This window comes from Clarias gariepinus, chromosome 7, assembly GCF_024256425.1.
Source record: "Clarias gariepinus isolate MV-2021 ecotype Netherlands chromosome 7, CGAR_prim_01v2, whole genome shotgun sequence".
NCBI classification, from domain to species: Eukaryota; Metazoa; Chordata; class Actinopteri; order Siluriformes; family Clariidae; genus Clarias; species Clarias gariepinus.
Genome location: NC_071106.1, coordinates 40,192,337 through 40,206,634, shown reverse-complemented (window position 1 = coordinate 40,206,634; position 14,298 = coordinate 40,192,337). Strand labels below are relative to the sequence as shown.

At 39.8% G+C, this 14,298-nt stretch overlaps 1 protein-coding gene across 1 annotated transcript; it reads left to right on the top strand.

The window, feature by feature from the left end:
• The first annotated feature begins 3,507 nt into the window (after nt 1–3,507).
• Nucleotides 3,508–13,956, top strand: si:dkey-30c15.2 (uncharacterized protein LOC558938 homolog). Its single transcript, XM_053500707.1, has 12 exons — nt 3,508–3,669; nt 4,019–4,062; nt 4,978–5,041; nt 6,492–6,632; nt 8,097–8,201; nt 10,389–10,432; nt 10,544–10,666; nt 12,215–12,269; nt 12,370–12,441; nt 12,641–12,764; nt 13,069–13,139; nt 13,263–13,956. Exons 1-12 carry the CDS (start codon nt 3,637–3,639, stop codon nt 13,428–13,430), a joined length of 1,044 nt encoding a protein of 347 aa, XP_053356682.1. The 5' UTR covers nt 3,508–3,636; the 3' UTR covers nt 13,431–13,956.
• Nucleotides 13,957–14,298: the final 342 nt, after the last annotated feature.

The window sequence follows — 14,298 nt, the reverse complement described above, 5'->3', positions numbered from 1 at the left end:
GTTCTGTCCGCATGACGTCACCGCAGGAGCGCGTGATTCCAGTCTGTATTATTGGATACATTCATTATTAAACAGCTCAATGACGTCATAAAGGGAAGCGCGGAAGTTGTCAGACAGTCACGTGTCAGAGGCATAATTAAATATTCCCACCTTAGACTCACTACTCAAAAACCTACATACAAGGAAAAGAAGATTAAAGAGTAATATTTTGAGAGTGAATAATGTACAGTACAGTGAAAAGTATTTCTAAGGTTTTGGACAGTTTTTTTTCCCCTTTATAAATGAAAACATTGTGTAATATTACATTTTGTTTGGTGAGCTCGATCATTTCAGTGTGACTAATATGCAAAGAAGAAAAAAGGAAGGGAGCAAATACTTTTTCCTGATGCTGATCTCGGTTTTGCATTTAGACTGAAGGAGGTTTTGGTGAGTTTTAGATGCTGTGTGTCCAAGCTTAGTTTTAAGCTAAGAGAAGAAGAGTTATTTCTTGTTGTGTCTGAAGATCTCTGTTTATTCTCAGTAAAGAGAGCACATTTAAACAGTGCTACATCTCGAACATCAAAAGAACCCCTCATTAACATGTCAGTCCTAGAGGGACCCGGAGACAGACAGGAGAGAGGAGAGGCATTCACATTCCCCTGATTAAACTAAAGGGTTCTAGAGGACACGAGCCGTCTGGACGTATCCTCGTCTGGGTACAGGATATACAGTAGAAGGTGTTACTAGGCATGAGGAAGCACAGTGAGGGCTCTGTTCTCACAGCACAGGAATCTTCTCATTAGATTACATTATCTTACAATATTATAAAACCTTACAGATGCAGTATGTGTATTCAGAGCAGTTGTTCTCTCAGGCTTCACTGAAGTGTTTGGGTTCAATCAGTAGAAACAGTTCTCATATTTTAGCTAATCATTAACAATGTAAGTAAAACACATGCACTTCTTTTCTTCTTCCTGAAAGACCCAGTATTCTCATCATACTCATATAGACTCACCTTCTATTTCAGTGTTTTACATTGTTGAATAAATGTTGAAAAGAATGGAATTAGATAAAGTATAATAAAGAAGAGACTCAGCATAAATTTACAGGAATTTACGGTTAAGTAAGTTGACCGGACCGCTTGTCTGATAGTTATGCAACAATGATTAATAAAACTTAGCTGTATTAAAACTGAAGGAAACCTTAGGAACCAGTGCACAACAATTAAACTTGTCATATCAGTAAAATCACATGTAAAGTGAGGTGACAGGTGAGTGACAGGTGTGGAAACGTACAGAAATACAAACAAGCAAAAGGTGCAGACACAATAAGCAATTAGTACTAAATCAAATCCAAAATTACAATAATTCTCGAATAACTTACTTTGAAGAGTGACTGCTGTTGGGGAGAAACCCGTGTTCAGGTGCCGTGTGGTACTGATTCATATAGAGTGGTACTGGTTACCTGAGGTGAGGGTCTTAAACTGAGAGCATTCCCGGGTGTGTTTGGTCCATGAAAGTTTTTTGAAGTTCATAGCTTCTTTGTTATTCTCAACCTGTTTTCCAGCATGTCCTCGTTCCCCTCCTTTAGCATCTTCTCCAGACCATGGATAACACAAGAGCTTTTCAATTTGAGTGTTTTTCATTCTTGTTTTTGTCACTTTTACCTTTTTCTCTCTCTCTCTCTCTCTCTCTCTCTCTCCAGATTTCTCTGGGTTCTCTGGTTTTCTTCCAGCTCACAAACATCATGCTGCCACTTGAATGAATGCTGTGCTAATTTCCCCCATAAATCACTTTCTGGAAGCATGTTTACCAGAGTTCTGGGATACAGTAGGCTCCGTCTCCAGCGTGACCCCGACCAGGATAAAGCTCTAACTGAAGAAGGGTGTGTGTAAATTTATAATATTTTTTAAAGAGAGAGAACACATTAACACCAATTGGTAAAGCATCACTGTCTTCAACTTTGATTCAAATCAGTGTCACCTAATACGAGGTGTTGTGTTGCTCAGTTGCTCCTTCGGTCCACTAGAGGGCGACAGTGAACGTGTAAACACTGACCGAGCATGTTCTTGGGTTAAACCGGTTTGTTCACTTGACATACCTGAGCACTGTGTCATGAAATGCACATGAGATTATAAAACTTTATGTTACACAGTCATAGTGTCAGATGACCCATCACTGTTAGAAACACACACTCAAAGAGGTGTGAATAACCTGTTTAGCTTTTACAATGTCAGTGTCACTACAATAATTTAAGCTTATAAATGTACTTAATTCTATTTATTAAGTGTAACATAAATAAGATACAAATTTTACCATTATTTATTTTTAATCAACTCTCATATCCCACTTGCGTGGAAATTCTGTCCTTAATGTGGATACATAAATGTTCCAGGAGTTTAATGAACTCATGCAGACAACATAGTTTAGATCTGATATGAATTTTATGAATATATTGTTTATGTCCTCTCTTTGTAATATTCACAGTTTTCTTCATGCTTTATATACACACTGTGAAGTTTATGATATTGTTTTTAATGTTGAAATACTGTATCTAAAGTGAATGTAGTATATTTGAAAGCTTTATAAAAAGCACATGAGCACTGATTTTGATTAGAAATGTTATTGCTTGGACCATGATGTTTCACACATGCATACATTAAATACATTAATTACATTAAATAAATTCCAGTGATTACATAGTGAAGTTCACAGTGTTTATTTAACACTATCAGACAGGATGACCTTAACCATAGATAAATCTGACAAGAGATTAGATAGATACTGTAGATAGATAGATAGATAGATAGATAGATAGATAGATAGATAGATAGATAGATAGGAAAATATTAGATAGATGTGTATATAATATGTGTCTACACATATTAACTATATTGAACATGATTATTATGCTGATGAATAAATATGTGTCAGTGTTTTATTGAAAATATAATCCATGTATTTACATGTGGACTAAAGATGGATGGATTAATAACTTGATGATAAAATGATGGATTAATAAATAATTTCCAGTGTTTCACTACAGATGAGTTTGTAGTTTAAAAGTGTACTAAATCAAGAAAAATAATATATATATTTTAGATGCAGCTTAACAATAATGATTTGATTTACAAGGATTACAGTAAAGGAAATAAAAATATACAGAAAAAGTACGATAACTGACAGTTATGGTAGAAGTGTTTTACTGTAAACGTAAGTAAGTAAGATAACTGATAATGTAATGTGGTAATAATCAGGTCAGATGGGGAGTGATTAATTAGTATAATAAAGAAAATATAATAAAATAATAAAGACGCTGAGATTTTAGTTACTTAGTTTTAGTTAAACCTAAAGAAGTGTAAAGTCTAACAGTGCTGGGGGGGCGGGATTTAGTCACTCCAGCCAATCAGCGCCGCGCTCGTGCCTACTGTACCTGCCGCGCAGGTAATTAAAGCACCGCCCACAACCTGCTGCGTATAAAACAGCACGCGGAGAGTCAGCAGCCCGGCTCGTGGGAGTGTGTTGTTATTATTATTATTATTATTATTATTATCATCTGCACCGCGGGTTCCTCCTCCACACTGAGTGGATCATGAAGGTCTATGTGGAAGTTCTTCAGGTTTAATTCTCTGGAGGTTTTGCTTTTTAATCCTGCGCCATGAGCTCCAGCGGCGGATTAACAGATCCAGAGGTACAGAAGTCTCAATTAGTCCGGATTAGAATAAACATTAAAATATCACTGAAATATAAACAGACAGACTTATGATACAAGTTCATCTCGAATCTAATAAACACAGGACCGAGTCTTCCTTTCTGTACTGAAGCAGTTCAGTCTGTGTTCAGGTGTCTCTCAGGAGGACATGTCTCACTGTGGGTGTTTATTCCTGGTGTTGTTGTTGTTGTTGTTGTTGTGTGTGTGTGTGTGTGTGAGTAATGTGCTGAATGTGATCTCAGCCGAGCAGAACAGGAGATTAATCATAAACACTGAGATTAAATATTCTCTCTCCCCCTCTGTGTGTGTGTGTGTGTGTGTGTTACAGCTCACAGCTCTCTCTTCCGTGTATGTCTCCTGTCTCAGTCTCAGGTGAGTTTCTCTTCGAGTCTCAGCGCTATAGAGCTTCATCACCTGTCACCAGTTATAACACACTTTATACAGTATAAATGTGTACAGTATATCGTGTGTGTGTGTGTGTGTGTGTGTGTGTGTGTGTGTGAATAGATGATCTGCAGTCTCACGCTCACTTTACAACAACAAATTTAACCCCGAAATAAAACAGTATATTTTTATTGACTCTATAAATATGACGTAACGCGTTTAATATGAAACCCGACATACAGACAGAACAACAGCATGAAACCTTCACAACGTCTCCATGTCCACATGTCTCCATGTCCCCATGTCCCCATATCACATGGGGGGGGATTTATTACATTATTTCGTTTCTTTTTCTTTTGTGTTTCTTTTGGGCGTTGACCCAAACACCTCAGAAACAAACAGGTCTTTATTCGTCGCTTAAAGGTCGCCAGTGACTCGCTACTACTAATTACAACAACAACAACAACAACAACATTTTAATTAGAACAACAATAATAAGTTGCCAAATTAATTTCCAGTTTAAAAAAAAACAAATCGAAGTTTAAGGGATGACGTCACAACACTCGTCAGACACGCTTTTAAATTATAGAGTATACTTTTTAAACATATTAATATATTTTCATAAAAGCGAACTTTTTTGAGACAATATTTTTCCAAAGTTGTTTAGTGTGAGTGTTAGAAATGTCTCTATACAGAGAGGAGCTTCATAAAGCTTCATAAAACTCTAAAGAAGATGAGTGTAAACAGCCCACACTGTGCGTTTCAGCACCTCTACCCCCTGGACAGCGTCCACCCCCGTCTCTCTCTCTCTATCTCTCTCTCTCTCTCTCACAACACACACACACACACACACACACACACTGCTCCAGCACAGAGTGCAGTAACACTTTATTTTATTTACAGTTTAATAGGAAGCTGCTCTGTTTTCATCACCTCGATTGTAAAGAGAAAAAACCTCCATGAACAGGTAAATCTGAATCATCACTTCATTACTGTGTGTGTGTGTGTGTGTGTGTGTGTGTGACCTGTAGCTTACCTTGGATTGCATAACTACTGTAGCTAGGTGTATTATCTGGTTTTACTCTTATTGATTTAAGTTAACAGAGAAACACAGACGCGTGACTTTTCCTCCAGCAGCTTCAGAGTCTGAAAGAAAACATTCTAATAGCTTGAATCATTTCTCATGATATATAACATAAAAACATCTTTTATAGTATATTTATAGATTGTTTTATCCAACATATTATATTAAATATTACTAATACTATGGGTAATGGTAATAACAACAGTAATAATAATAATAATAATAATAATAATAATAATAATAATAATCCTCTCATTATTATTTGTAAGTATGAAGACATAGCCTAATAAACCTTAATATACTATAATCATTCAACACTAACATGACTATAAACAGGAAACAGTATTCAGTAAGGCGCAGTCAGAATGAAAGGTGGGTTCTTCTGGGTTCTGGAGTGCCTGAGCCAGGTTTGAGTCTCCTCTTCCATGGCCTGGTTGGAGATGTTTTCAAGGTTAAGAGCACTGACTTGGACAGGTTTTGTGTGATGAATGACAGATGGTTTCCTCATCCAGGGTTTCCATACCTAATGGGATTGTTGTGTTGGTGATGGTGCCGGGTGGAGCTTCTCAGCTGTAGCGCGGTTAAAGACGTTGTGCTGAAGTCAATCAGTGCTGTAACAAAACTAAACAGAATGAATGTAAAATTCTGGTGAGTTGTGGTGTGATTGCTTCTCACCAGCCAGGTGTAAGGTGTGTTTACACCTTACACAAGGCTGATTTCTCTGACTTGGGTGTGGATGACTGGCACATTGGTGCTGCACAGTGCCATAGACCACCAGAACAAATACACCGCTGCTCACAGTGACACACAGCATGGTCCAGCCTGATCTGTCTAGACTGCATCTGTGAGTTCCTCAGTGGGTTGTCCAGGTGGACAAACGGCCTGGTCGTCTCTTCGTGTAATGAGCAGGTCTGCACTGAGTCCCTGGTGAAATACACACTGAAGTGGAGACACATTCCATGTACTGCTCGCTGTTCCATGCATCATTACTTCGCTGTACCTGACAGAGAGCATCTTATCTCTGAGAAGGCATCAAACACTGCCTGGAACAGCGGGAGGAAGTGCTTGTACCAAGTCATGTTCTTACCACCTGATTCAAGACCACCAGAACCAGAAGTCACAGGTCTCGGTGTACAGACTGCTTTAAACAGCACACAGTGGATTCTAAGCCTAACCAAACCTGAGCGTGTAAACTGGGAATTCGTATCGAAGGAAGGCATGTTTGTAGGCTGTGATGCATTCTGGGAAATTGAGTCTGATGCCTGAAACTTGAATAATTATTATTTTAGCACAGTGTGTAGTAAAAATGATACTATATGTGTGTGTGCTGCAGGCGAAGCCTCTGATCCAGCTGGCTCTAGCGGACCTCCTGGCCTCCCTCTGCCTCAGCTTCACGGCTCTGACGAACTTCCTGCGGTCCGGAGCGGTGTGGAGCGGGGAAGTGGTGTGCAGCGCAGGGTTAGCTCTGTCTCTGGTGAGGAATCACATCATGTGAGAATGAGACACTGCACTGAGCAGTCATAAAGCAGTGATAAGGCAGCCTGAGTAAACAGCGAAGTGAAAGAGACACAGGTCACTCACACACACACACACACACACACACACACACACACACACACACACGACTCTTAAATGTTTAGTCATGATGAGGTTTCCATTTGATGCTAAAATGTAAATATAATCAGTAAGTCACACACCGCTATATTTATTTATTGAAGATAGATAAACAGTAATAGTTCTAATTCATTATAGAAACAACTCAACATATGATGTGATGAAGTTTTGTGTAAGAAGTGATGTGTTTGTGATCACCAGTGGAAGGAGTCTCCAGTGTCAGTGTTGTGTATCAGACAGAGGTAAAGCTGGATCTGGAAGGTTCTCACATCTTCAGGACAGAGGAGATTACAGCTTTTTTATAGTTTCTCAGTGGAGATTTTTTTTTTCTAGAAAGAGAGAATAAAGAGAGACTGGTGAGGGATCGAGTGTTTGTGGCTGCTATAAGATTAGTGACGAGAGGAACTCACTTCTTGTTCCATGAGATTAGATGAAACTATAAAAGGATCAAATGCACAGTGTGTCTTTTCTTTAAGTGTTTGCAGATTATTGTGGTGTTAGTGTAAAAAAAAAGAACCCACTCCAGACAGTGCAGTTAAAGAAAACTAATCCAGTTAAGGCTCACGTGTCTCATGGGTTTTTATAGAACTGTGCAGTCTGGAGTGAGTTATTCTTTATAAATCTAACAGAGCAGAAATACTTTGTCAGGGCCTGTAACTGTCCTGTAACACTATTAATACTAATAATAAATGGTTTGGGGCCCCGCACCTTCAGGGTCCAGGTTCGATTCCCATCCCAGGTCGGTGTGTGTGTGTGTGTGTGTGTGTGTGTGTGGTGTTTGCATGTTCTCCCCGTGCTTGGTGGGTTTCCTCTGGGTGCTCCAGTTTCCTCCCACAGTTCAAACACATGCAGATTAGGATAATAAGTGTTTGCACATTGCCTGTAGTCTATGTGTGTGTGTGTGTGTGTGTGTGTGTGTGTGTGTGTGCCCAGGGTGTTCCCCGCCTTGTGCCCTGAGTCCCCTGAGGTAGACTTCAGGTCTCCTGCAAACCTGTAAGAAAGATAATGAGTGAGAGAGAGAAGGGTTGGGGGATAGATAGATAAATAAATAAACAGATAAATAAATAAATAAATAAATAAATAAATAAATAACCAAGCACAAGAATACATTGACTTTCATTATTTCCATGATGTTTTAAATTATATTTTATACACAACATTAAACACACATTCTCAAATAAAGCTCTGTTGCAGTTGCCTTGTCCCAAGTGTGTGTGTGTGTGTGTGTGTGTGTGTGTGTGTGTGTGTGTGTGTGTGCGTGCGTGCGTGTGTGCATGTGTTAATGATCCATGAGCTCATCTATTTCTCCGTCTTTGTCTCGCAGACGTTTTACTACATCTCTTTTCTCCTCGTCATCGTTTATGCCTGTGAGTCAGCACGCAGCGTTCAGGGATGGAGGGAGGAAGATGAAGGAGCGTTCACATGTCAGGTGATCACTCGTATAAATACCTCACACACACACACACACACACACACACACACACACACGCACAGATACTCACTTCACAGGGATTTTCTTGATGACTGTCAATAAAAAAATCAACATCATGTGACAGGAAAAGACTTTTTTTCTTTCTGTTTAATGCTCAATGTTAATGCGTTTGAGAGTGAGAGGATTCCAGAGGAATGGAGGGGAAGTGTATTAGTGCCGATTTTTAAGAACAAGGGAGATGTGCAAAGCTGTGGCAATTATAGAGGTATAAAGCTAATGAGCCAGACAATGAACCTGTTGGAAAGAGTAGTGGAAGCTAGGTTAAGGGCAGAGGTGAGCATTTGTGAGCAGCAATATGGTTTTATGCCTATAAAAAGTACATCAGATGCAGTATTTGCTTTGAGGATGCTGGTGGAGAAGTACAGAGAAGGTAACAGGGATTTGCTTTGTGTCTTTGTAGATTTAGAGAAGGTGTACGACAGGGTGCCAAGAGAGGAGCTGTGGTGTTGTATGAGGAAGTCTGGAGTGGCAGAGAAGTATGTTAGAGTGGTGCAGGACATGTATGAGAGCTGTAAGACAGTGGTAAGATGTGCTGTAGGTGTGACAGAAGAGTTCAAGGTGGAGGTGGGTCTGCATCAAGGATCAGCTCTAAGCCCCTTTTTGTTTGCTCTGGTGATGGACAGGATGACAGATGAGGTGAGACAGGAGTCCCCATGGACTATGATGTTTGCAGATGACATTGTGCTCTGTAGCGAGAGCAGGGAACAGATGGAGGAAAATCTAGAGAGGTGGAGGTACACTCTGGAAAGCAGAGGAATGAAGGTTAAGCAAGATGAAAAACATGTGTGTGAATGAGAGGAACCCAAGAGGAACAGTGAGGATACAGGGAGCAGAGGTAAAGAAGGTGCAGGATTTTAAGTACTTAGGGTCAACAGTCCAGAGCAACGGAGAGTGTGGAAAGGAGGTGAAGAGGCGGGTACAGGCAGGTTGGAATGGGTGGAGAAAAGTGTCAGGTGTGTTGTGCGATAAAAGAGTATCAGCGAGAATGAAAGGAAAGGTGTACAGGACAGTGGTGAGACCAGCGATGCTCTACGGCTTAGAGACAGTGGCGCTGAAGAAAAGACAGGAGGCAGAGTTGGAGGTAGCAGAGCTGAAGATGTTGAGGTTCTCCTTGGGAGTGACAAGGATGGATAGGATCAAGAATGAGTTTATCAGAGGGACAACCCACGTTAGATGTTTTGGAGATAAAGTCAGAGAGGCCAGATTGAGGTGGTTTGGACATGTTCAGAGGAGAGATTGTGAATATATCAGTAGAAGGATGCTGAGGTTGGAACTGCCAGGCAGGAGGTCTAGAGGAAGACCAAAGAGGAGATTTATGGATGCAGTGAGAGAGGACATGAAGTTAGTTGGTGTGAGAGAAGAGGATGCAGAGGATAGGGTTAGATGGAGGCAGATGATTCGCTGTGGTGACCCCTGAAAGGAAACAGCCCAAAGACAAAGAAGAAGAAGAAGTTAGTCTCACGCCAGAACGCTCGCTCTCTCTTTAACAATAACGTGATCTTTTTTTTATTATTATATTTTTATCAGAACAAGGTACATTGAAAACATTCAGTATTAGAAACACTGTCAAAGGCATGCATTTTTCGTTTTTTACCCACAAAATGAAAACCAACATAAAACTGAACAAGACAAAAGAAAATACATAAATAATAATGATAATAATAATAATAATAATAATAAATAAATAAATAAAAAAGGGGATATAAAACTATTTTGAGGACAAGGATGAGGACTCAAGGTTGGAGGGGCAGATTCTTCTCGATATAAATTATTAAAGGATCCCATGTTTTGTAAAATGTTCTAGTTATAAAAAATATTTAATTTTTTCGGTTTTCAGTAATTTAATGTGATCTTTAAACAGATTTTTGTTTTAAATGTAGCCGAGGAAAAGGATTTTGATATTGACCTCAAATATTTTGTCCTAAGGTGTAAAAACTTTATTTGATTTGCTCTGAGTTGTGTGAAAGAGTCTTAAGGACGTTCGCCATCAGCCCAAAGTACAACCTGTTTATTTACATATTTATAATCAATGAATATGTAAATGGCTTTTATAACGATATGTTACACGTAGTTAAATGCAAGTTGTGAGTGTTTGTGATATAAATGTAGTGTTTGTTCTCTCAGGATCGCAGGAGGAGGAGGATCGATCTGCTGTACATGTTCGTGTGGTGAGTTACAGATAAAGTACCAATCATTACACACACACACACACACACACACACACACACAAGCAACAACATACTCCTCACTCTTTTCTTTTTAACTCATTAATTTCCCAGGCTCCTACCCCTGATTGGCTACGTGGTCTACATCAGGACCGTTTCTTTTCCTCTGATGTCTTTAACTCCATCAGATCCAGCCTTCGGGAATAGTGTGAGGCCCGACGCTCACTTCTGCAACAGGTACACTGAAACACACACACACACACACACACACACACACACACACATTTGGATGAGAAGAAACTTAATCAGGAAAATTTTCAAGGATTTAAGTTAGCAACAAAAAAACAAACAGTAAGAATAGAAGAGCTTTTATAACACTCACTCACTCACTGGATACTCGGAGGGGGATTTATGTTAAAATGCTCTTCATCGACTACAGCTCTGCATTTAATACCATAATTCCCTCCACACTCACCACCAATCTGGAGCACCTGGGACTCAGCTCATCTATGTGTCAGTGGATCTCCAACTTCCTAACTGGCAGACCACAGGCAGTAAGGATGGGCGGACATGTCTCAGTCTCACTCACTGTCAGCACTGGAGCCCCCCAGGGTCTGGTAGTTCCAGGGCAGGAGAGGAACTACCAGACCCCCATCATCAACAGGAGCCCAGTGGAGAGAGTGGACAGCTTCTGATACCTCGGTGTTCACATCACGCAGGACCTGACATGGTCCTGTCACATCAACACCGTGGTAAAAAATGCCCGGCAGCGTCTCTACCACCTCAGACGCTTGAGAGACTTCAGACTGCCCTCCAAGGTGCTCAGGAATTTCTACTCCTGCACCATAGAGAGCATCCTGACGGGAAACATCACGACCTGGTTCGGGAACAGCACCATGCAGGACAGACGAGCTCTACAGAGGGTGGTGAGATCAGCTGAGCGCATCATCCGCACTGAGCTCCCTGACCTGCACTCGATCTACAGCAGGCGGTGCTGGACCAAGGCCAGGAAGATCATGAAGGACCTCAGCCACCCCAACAATGGACGGTTCTCTCTGTTGTGGTCTGGGAAGCGATTCCGCTCCCTGAAGACCAACACAGAGAGACTGAGGAGGAGCTTCTTCCCGCAGGCGATAAGGTCTCTCAATCACCCAATACAGGACTAATATCATCTGTTTTACATCCAACACTGGACATTCATGGACACTATGGACACATTCATACACACTTTTTGCACTATATACTTATACTTTCATTATGGACCACTGCACAAATCACTTTAATAATAAGACACTTTAAGAAGTCACTTTATGCATATTTGCACACCTCAGCCATTTTTTACATTACTTATATGGACAAATTTCTATTTTCTTCTTTTATATTTCTATATTATATCTATTTTGTTTTTATTTGTACAGTATATTTCTATTTTATTTTACTTAGCACAGTATATTTTACAAGTTAATTTCATTTTTCTGCAATATTTCTTTTACTGCAATATATCTTTATTTTTATTTGTACAGTATATTTTACCAGTTAACTTTATTTTCTACCGTATTACCTTTATTCATATTTATTTCTTATGTTTAAGCTTTTATTTTAAGGTCACTGGTAGTCGAAAAAGCATTTCACTGCATATCGTACCGTGTATGACTGTGTACATGACAAATAAAATTTTAATTTAAATTTGAACACAACTACTTGTGAAAAAAAAGTTGTGTGTGTATTTGTGTGTGTATTTGTGTGTGTGTGTGTGTGTGTGTGTGTGTGTGTGTTCTGTTGCAGTTGTATTCTATTCCTCCACCTTCATCTCACCGATGATGAAGTCTGTCCCACTGTGGTATGTAACACACACACACACACACACACACACACAGATTAACATTAACATTACCATTAATTAATACACATTTTATCTAATAATTTTCTGTCATCAATAGGATTTACAACATACTAAGTTTATCAGGATTTTCACACTTACAAGCGTGCTCTTTGTCCTCATCTCCTGTACTGTGAGTACACACACACACACACACACACACACACACAGAAATACACACACACACACATATAAATGTATATCATTATGTAACCATAAAACTAATAAAAGAAAAACTTTGTTAGCTTAATACCTTATTGGTTTACATAAATGTATTTAAATCCTTGAGGGTGCACAAACTTTTGCACAGCCATGTCTCTGTCGATCTGCAGTTGACGTACTGGAGGCTGGAGCTCAGGCTGAGGCGTTACGACCAGGAGGGTGTGAGAGGAGCTGAGAGGGTCTGGTCCTCGGCCAGGTACATGATCCTCGTCATCATCTTCTGCTGGACTCCAGGTGCACACACACACACACACACACACACACACACACAAATCAGAGAGAGTTTAGCTGAGTGAGAGGTTACGTGGATGCATCTTCATTAACGACATTAAAACAGCAGGAACCTCAAACACTCCACTTAAATGAGGTGAAGCTGGTCACATGACCTCATCCATCTCCTGAACTTATTTATGGAGGATTTCAGAATTCTGACTGCAGCAACATGAAAAATAAAAATAATAACTGTTACTGTGGACTGTGTGCTCTTAGCCCAATCCCAGGCATTCTAATGACTCTCTCTCTCTCTCTCTCTCTCCAGCTCTCGTTCTGATCGGATTATCATTCGTTTTCTCTGAGACAGAGACTTTGTTTCCTCTCTTCATCGTACAGGTGTGTTTACTTTTACTCACACCACACATTTCCTTAAATATTCTGAAGTCACTGAGTCACAACACCATACGAGTTTAACTGACTTGCACTCTGTGTGTGTGTGTGTGTGTGTGTGTGTGTCAGGCGGTGTCAGTCTCTCTACACGGTTTCCTCAACAGCATCGTCTACGCCTGGAGACGCCGGAACTTCCGAGAAGCCGTGCTCGGGGAGAGAATGTCCCTGCTGGCGCACACACACCGAGCCTTCTTCGAACAATCGCTGAAACACGAAGCAGAAGAAACAGGAAGTTAATTTCAAACATTCAGAGACTGAAAGAACAGATGAAGTCACACTGTAAAGTACAGAGCAGCTTTAACACTGCGGGGGGATTCGATCCAAACATCACGCCGGGATTCGTTACATCTGCGTCAGCGTCTGAGTCTCGAGAGGCGGCAAAACCTGTTCCAGACACGTGATGGACGTCGGAATTCACACGTGTGTGTCTGATGTGTCCCAGTCTGGGTTATTATAGAACAAATATCACTTATTTCAAAACTCATAGAAACAAAAATAAAAACACTTGAAATAAATTATTAATCATCTGTAGAAGGAGATCGTTTAAAACACAGGCTGAATCTGCACGTGATAACTGTGTGTGTGTGTGTGTGTGTGTGTGTGTGTGTGTGTGTGTGTAGATACATCACTGTTTACACTGCGGTGATATTCAGCTTTTAAAGATGATTAGAGACTTCGGTTTGTTGTCTACGTGTTAAAATTAAACTATGAAGTATTCTTGTTTGTTTTTTATTTATTATTAAAGTTTATGGTTTTAACTCTCTGCTGCACAACTTATTGTAATTTATATGACATGTTTAAGATAAATAAATTCAATTTTAACCTTTAAAATGCAAATTTGATTAAAATAATGATTAAGTAAAGAAATTAAGAGCTTTTATTTTTAAACACGTAGATTAGGACAAATTTACATTTAACACTTAACTGTAAATATTTTGTGTAAAACGTTGTAACTTTGTCTTTTGTCCCCGTCCATGAATGTGTTCTTATCAGTGTAACTGCCTTGTCTTGTGTTGTATTATAAAAACTGAAAAAAAATGTGTGTTATGAAATATTTTACCCCTAAATCACTCCACAGCGTTAACGTTTCTGGATTTTTTCACGT